The sequence below is a fragment of the Aristolochia californica genome, unplaced genomic scaffold, assembly GCF_029961685.1.
Source record: "Aristolochia californica isolate CCGP_79_NKW_82.1479 unplaced genomic scaffold, dmAriCali1.0.hap1 SCAF_2, whole genome shotgun sequence".
Classification (NCBI taxonomy): Eukaryota; Viridiplantae; Streptophyta; class Magnoliopsida; order Piperales; family Aristolochiaceae; genus Aristolochia; species Aristolochia californica.
The window spans coordinates 42454504-42462244 of record NW_027181881.1 but is presented as its reverse complement, the minus strand read 5'-3'; the positions used below and the strand labels follow the sequence as shown (position 1 = coordinate 42462244).

General features: G+C 37.2%; 1 protein-coding gene across 1 annotated transcript; it reads left to right on the top strand.

The window, feature by feature from the left end:
- Window positions 1–1652: 1652 nt before the first annotated feature.
- LOC137956616 (probable methyltransferase At1g29790) lies at window positions 1653–4084 on the top strand. The gene has a single exon (XM_068804175.1). It carries the CDS (start codon window positions 2374–2376, stop codon window positions 3775–3777), a length of 1404 nt encoding a protein of 467 aa, XP_068660276.1. The 5' UTR covers window positions 1653–2373; the 3' UTR covers window positions 3778–4084.
- The last annotated feature ends 3657 nt before the right edge of the window (window positions 4085–7741 follow it).

Here is a 7741-nt window from a genome sequence, read left to right as displayed (position 1 = left end):
TTCGATCGGGGAAACACAAAAAGATGAAAAGAGTTTTTGTTTGTGGGTGCTACAGCAGACGGCTGAAGCGCAGCTTTCAAACCTTGGACGACGGCAAAATTAAATAACATCCGAGGTTGTTTCAGTCATTTCTCGGTCATTAGAAGTTTAACTTCCGAAATGAGGTCGTCCATCTGGACACGCACGGATAAGTCGGGTGCTCATGGCCTATCTCTCCTTCCGTCGTCGCGGCTATTTCTCGCGATACCGACCATTTTCTCACGAGTCATCGCCCCAAAATTTTTAGAAACAAATATTAAGAAATTGTATATATGACACGTGGCTTGTACGCCGGGACAATAATAAAAATCTCCAATTACGAATAATCAAAAAGATAATTATTTTTCCTAAAAAAATAATCACAGTGGACCTTATTGAAAGCGACGTTGGTCCAGAGATCGACAGAGGAGAAAACGGAAGGGTAAGATTGTAAAATAATGATTGGATGGATGGCATATTCAGTAGAAATGAGTTCTATCGTTTTGAGGCATGGCTGACCATGACGATCAACCCAAGCTTGATCCTGGTCTAGAGTCCGCCAGACTTGAACACAAGACTTCGTAGTTAAAGTCCCTAAAATAGCAAATAATTGAAAATATTTTTTTTTATTTACAAGCTGTCAAATAACCTAAGGGTCGGTTTAGAACCCCAAAGAAAAGAAAATTAAATAATATAAAATAAATTTTTAATAATTATTATTCCCAAAAATAATTAATGAAAGAAAAAATTGATCTTGATCTCATTTTTACTAACTATTTTTCAGAATATTAATGGTCAAAATTTTATTTTATTTTATTTTCTTGGAGTTCCAAACATACCCTTAACATGTCACACGTGTAATATTCGTATATAGTTTTTTTAGCCATCTCTCCAAGCTAAAATTCCAATAATGTAGTTATCCATTAATCATCTTCTATCGAACATATAAGCCAATAAATTGAAAAGATTCTTAGAGATATACAAAATTTATTAAAAATCAAACATTTCATTTTCAGCCTGTCTACTTAAATTTGAAAAATTAGGACAAATTATTTTTATCGTTAACACTATATATTATCGCTCCTATGTGATCATAAACGGAAGCCAATACAAGTGAGACCAACTTCATGTTGGAATATGTTAGTGATCTGTGTTAAATATTTGACTTTTTGTACCTTAATAAACTAATATTTTTAGATTATATTGGTTAGGTGCTTACGTGGTATCAGAGCAGGTTTATGGGTTTAACCGAGGGGTTTGGGATTTACAGGGGAGTGTTGGAATATGTTGGTGATTTGTGTTAAGTATTTGAATTTTCACACTTTAATAGACTAGTTTTTTCGGGTTGTATTGGTATAGTGATTATACTTCATATGAGCTTAAAAAAAATACAAAACCCACTTGTAAGTTCATTTTTATGTGTAACGCTCGTTCATATGTGTCACACCGTCGTATGTATGAAGCAGGGGAACGAGGGTCACACAGCGCTCCGGTCACGACAAACAAACACATACACGTGCAAAATATTGGGCACGACAGCCCAAAACGGATCCAAACCCTTTCCCTTACCTGTTACCGTTATAAACGAAACGAGACGAAACGAGACGAAACAACCCGTCCGCGAGCCAGGTATCTTAAGAAGGCAGAAGGGTGAAGAACAGAGGATGGAACGAAGCTTCTTCCCCATGGCGACAAGCATTACAGCGAAACCCAGTGCCAAATCACGGCTTTTCTTCTCCATGTCTGAACAAAGACTCATTTCTAAAAACCGCAAGTTAGGCGCGTTTGGTGCTGACTTCCGCATGAAAATCGGAAAACCTAATCCTCACTCTCCGTCAACGCTTCAGAGCAATATTAAAATGTCGCCTCGGGACCTGCTTGACCGTCGCGACTTGGAGAGCCTTGCAGTTTCAATTTTCAAGCCTCTATTTATCTGGCCTGGTTAGAATCTTCAGCTGCTCGTGTTTTTGGGGGCGGAGTGTCCATCGGTTCTCCACTGCTAGAGTTCTATGTTCATGAACTTCCGACTCTCTCATTCACCGATGCCTGTAGTGACCGGTGTGCGGATGACAGATTTGTGGCTTGTTAGAACTTTGGCTCTCTAGATGTATTTTAGCCACAGATGTACCAATACTCTGCTTCTTTTTATGCAAATCTCTGAGAGCGAACTCATCTTTTGCTGAAAAAGAAATTCCTCGCCGCGGGCATAAGGCGATAGACGCACATGAGTTGACTGTAGGGAACACTGGTAGGTATTCGTTGCGCCTTAGTTTGGTGTTTCCATCTGTTGGATCTTGTCAAAACTAGAGATCCCAATCTTCTGTGTTTGTTCCAGAATATCCATTCCCGAACGAAATGGAAAGGTTATGCTTTCCTAGATGCAGGATGGCGAAGATCATGGCTTTAATTCAAATTATTTTGGGAACGCTTGTGATACTAGTTAGTCTTGTTAGTCTTTCCCGGTTCTACTCACTGGGATTTTTCCTGCACGAAGAAGACCTTTGTCACCATTTTTATGGTGCGAAAGAGGGATACACTGGTTTTGATCTTAAAGCTCTGTCCGATCGCGTAGACGAGGTTATCTCCCGATTGGCTACTTTGCAGGATAAGCTGGAAAACACAGTATTGCAGATGGATAAGAATGAAAACGCCATGAATGTGAACATCCCAAGATCTGAGTACAAGAAGTTTCTTGAAGAGGAGATTATCCGCCCACTTTACACGGCTCATATATCTCTCAGGCTGATTCGCATGCCGAAGGTTGAAGATCCTGCGCATGGATCCTTAAAGGAAGATCCTTTGATAAATTTCTTCACTGTCGAGGAAATACGCAAGTACATTACTTCGAAGAAGAATCGATTGGGGAAGATCAACATTTATGGTGCAGATAAAACTTACAACACCATTGGGCATTCTTGTGTTTTGATGAAAGAAGAACTGGAGGAGTATATGAATTATGATATCGGGTCTTACTGCAAAGATGACTGGAACCTGGCTCAGAAACTGTTGATCAATGGGTGTGACCCTTTGCCTCGGAGAAGGTGTTTGGCAAGGGCTTCAAAGGTCTATCAGAAACCCTACCCCATTAACGAGTCCCTCTGGAGATTGCCGGATGACAGAAACGTTCGGTGGAGCTATTACCAGTGCAGGAATTTCAGCTGCTTATCCAGTAAGAACCCTAGACGGGGTTATTCCAAATGCACTGGGTGTTTTGAGATGGAGAAGGAGAAAGTTAAATGGGTGCAGAACAGCTCGTCTCTGGCTGACTTTCTGATCTCCGATGTGTTAGCAATTAAGCGCGGTGAGATCCGAATAGGGCTGGACTTTGGTGTTGGCACAGGAACTTTTGCTGCAAGAATGAGAGAGCAAAACGTGACTGTCATCGCAACTGCTCTAAACCTCGGTGCACCCTTCAACGAGATGATTGCACTCAGGGGTCTTGTTCCTCTGTACATCACTCTGAATCAACGATTGCCATTCTTTGACAACACCTTGGATTTGATTCACACAACTGGGTTTCTGGATGGCTGGATTGATCTGCAATTGATGGACTTCATATTGTTTGACTGGGACAGGGTTCTGAGACCAGGAGGGCTCCTCTGGATTGATCGATTCTTTTGCAGCAGGAAAGATTTAGATGATTATATGTACATGTTCTTGCAGTTCAGGTATAAGAAGCACAAATGGATTATTTCTCCCAAGTCAAACGAGGAGGTTTTTCTATCTGCATTGTTGGAGAAGCCTCCAAGATCTCTGTAGTTAAATCCGGCAATTCATATATCTTTTTAGAAATTTCATCTTGTAAGAGTAACTATCGTTGCTTTTGCGGCCAGTGGTGATTCATGCTCATCGTCTGCGTCTTGTTTAGAGAGACACGGTTGCCTGCTGTCTCAATCTTAAAGCCGCAACAAGGCATGATTCTGTTTTTTTATTTCAACTACTTGTATGTCACGAACAAACCTTGAACAAGTGCAAATTGTACTATGAGCGTGAATGACAATTAGTTTTTATGGTGTTAGCTTATAGGCATATGGCTAATAAGGGATCGATATAATCTTCTTTTGGTTATCGGATAAGATCCCGATTATGTTTATTCCATGTTGTGTTTATCACTTCATGTAAAACTTATCATTTCAGATTGTGAATTGTATAAATATCACACTTAATCAATACAAAAATCACTGTTTAATTCAATACCTGATGTTTTTGCTTATAATGGGACATGGAAATTAGTTCCTCTTGATGGTATCACTAATCTTGGTTGTTGTCTATTGACATACTCTAAGGTTTTGTGGCCAAAGGGTTTCATCAACTGCTAAGTGTAGATTACTATGAGACCTTTAGCTTGGTTGTTAAACTTCCAACCATGAGACTTGTACTCAGTATTGCAGTCAACAATGGTTGGTCCCTTCGTCAACTCAACATCAACAATGTCTTTCTTTTTCAAGGTCGGCTCTCAAAAAATATTTGTATGGTACATCTACCGGCCTTTGTTGATTTGGATAATCCATCCTATGTATGCAAACTTCATAAAGTTATTTATGGTATCAAACAGGCTCCACGGGCTTGGTATCATGACATGTGTCAATTTATTGTGGATTTAGGTTTCAAGAATTTACACTCTGGTACTTTCCTATACTCTCAATACTAGCAAACATGTCTTATTTCTACTGGTGTATGTCGATGACATTATTATTGATAGTAATAGTGATGACCATATCTCACAATTTGTTGATTACCTCGCTCATCATTTCTCTCTTAAGGATTTTGGCTCTCTCTTTTACTTCCTTGGAGTAGAGGTTACTTTGAAATGACAGATTACTCTCTCAATGCAAATACATCAAAGATTTGCTCAAAATGACTCATATCGAATATGTCATACTTATTCTCACCCCATTGCTAACAAACTCTTCATCACTCACCATGACCTCAGGCTTTCCATTGTCTAATCCATCTTAGTTTCGTGAAGTAGTTGGCAGCATGCAATATCTCTCTCACTCGGCCTGATATTTTCTTTTGTTGTAAACAAAATGTCTCAGTGTATGCATCAATCGACAAATGAGCATTGTGTACTTGTTAAACGAACTTTAAGGTATTTATATGGCACACTGGACAAAAGGACTTCTTCTACATCGTAAGTCTTCTATATCTCTACATGGGTTCTTGAATGCCGATTGGGCTGGCAATAGAGATGATTACCCTTCCACTAGTTCCTACCTTATCTATCTTGGGCGTAATCTCATTTCCTAGAGTTCAAAAAAGCAACACACTGTTGCCCGTTATTTTACTGAGGCCAAGTATCAATCAGTTGTTGTTACAGCTGTTGAACTTTGGTGGGTGTGCTCTTTACTTACTGAACTTGGTATGACTTTATAATTTTTTCCTATAGTCTATTGTGACAATATTGAAACCACTCGGTTAAGCTCCACTCTCATGTTTCACTCCATAACGAAGCATGTAGCAGTCGATTATCACTTTATCCGTGATCAAGTATAATCTAGTCTACTTTGTGTTGCTCATATTGCCTTTGCTAACCAACTTGTTGATCTCCTTACAAAATAATTATCACGATCACAATTTCAGTTGTTAAGAGACAAGATTTGTCTCTCTAATCGTGGCCTATCTTGAGGGGTCATGATAAGGGATCAACTTAATCCTCCTTTGGTTATCGGATAGGATCCCAGTTATGCTTATCCCACGTTATATTTATCTCTTCGTGTAAAGCTTATCATTTTGGATGGTAAATTGTATAAATACCACCCTTAATCAATATAAAAATCATGGTTCAATTCAATACATGATAATAAAAATATCAAACTCCACTCCAATCAACTCGAATTAGTACTTCAATTGCTTTGACCGAAGCTATTACAATTATTACTTGAGAAAAATATAGATGAACATAGTAAAATTGAAAGAAAGTTTCGTGCTCATTGAAGGATTCAGTAATATTTTTTATTTCCCTAGATGTTGTTTATATTAATGGACCTCATATGAATAAAAGATTATTCTTAACTCAACTACCAATTTATTTTGATGGTAAAATGGTAAAATAACTGAAAAATAGCTCAAACAACCTTATTTTTTCCTTTTGAAAATAGCTCCAATAACTCTTAACAATCTTCTTGAGATATATAAAGACCCGACAACGAACTCTCATATCTAAATGTCTCTAACTAAATTTCATTTCTATATACCCCTTCTAAAAAGAAATATCTCAGGGTGATTTTTATAAGTAATATTGTGTATATATTGAAAAACTAAACTTCGATTTACAAAAGAAAAAATATAATGTAGAGTGCTTCATAATTTAAATGTTTTTATTTCGTAGTAAAAGTATTTAAAAACAATTTAATAATATAATATGCAAGTTATATCAAGATGTGAAAGACGTGTACTTACAATTTATTGGCTGAAAAAGTATATTGGTTTTATGAGTGTTATGGATTTTAAAATTTTAAATATGTTATTTAGATATTTTATTAAGGTTTTAGTGGATTCCATTAACGAAGGTGCTATGAAGCATAGGTTTGGGTTTTAAGCAACTCCTTTGTTTGATCAATGGTTAGGTTTTATTTTTGTTATGTCTTTCCTCTTCCACTAGCTGCTTATGTCTTGCCTCCCTGTCGATGTCCCAGTAAAACGACCAACACAAGCAAGAATCCCCTTCCTCCATCACATGGTACACCCCTTCCTTTAGTGAGAATCCTCTTCCTCCGCCCCTTCCTCTTTCTTTTGCCCAATTGACATCACTGGCGTCCATCGCTATTGTCCTTGTTAGTTACCCATTCTTCCAAAAGTCAAATGCATCTGTTTGATGGGTGCATGACATTTGATTTACATAATCATAGCGGTTCAAATACACCTATTTGAGGGAGACAAACTAACTGCTTTTGTCGTATCTTGCCTTTGATTAGAGGTTTTGAGAATGAGCTCTAATGCAAACCATTTAATTGTATTGTAGCATCTAATTTATATGGCTATAGTAGTTCAAATGCATAAATATCTGAGGTATACAAACTGGGTTTTACAATTGTTTCATGCTTTTGTTAACTATGACGCATTGCAAGTCTGTTCATCTATTATGTTTTATCTGTTCATTACATTATATATTTTATGTTATTACAGACCTTATTATTATGAACATGCTTTTCATTCCATTCAAGTTTTTTTATTTAATATTTTTTTCCTTCACAAATATTGCTATGAAGAGCATTAACCAACAATCAACGCATCTCGCTATACAATGCTCACTTAGCAGAAAGCAAAGTCTTCTTATGCTTTCTTCTAATAAAGGTGGATATCAATCAGCACAATTACGTTTGTAATTTTTGTGAATGGTTTGAATTAAAACATTTACTTCTTGAAAAAAATGAAAGAGAAATCTAATCTCATGAGTTTTGTTTTTCTTTGTCTTGAGTGATCCATTGGCTCTCAATCTCTTCTTCACAATGCATCTACTCTACCTAGGTATTTTTTCTTTTAAGTTAGGGAGTTTCTAAATACAAAGTTAGAGAGTACACAAGCGGTTTACATATGAGTTTGAGTCAAATCATTCAATACTTAGTTGATGTGATTACTGCAGTTGCGGAAGACAGGACGTAGTCTCACCTTGAGGTGAACCTGTATAAATCTTGTTGTTTTTTTTGCTCGTTTTTCCTTTCTTTCGTGATTATTATTATTGCTCTCGTTAGTTTAGAATTAGAGCGTCCAATTCCTAACA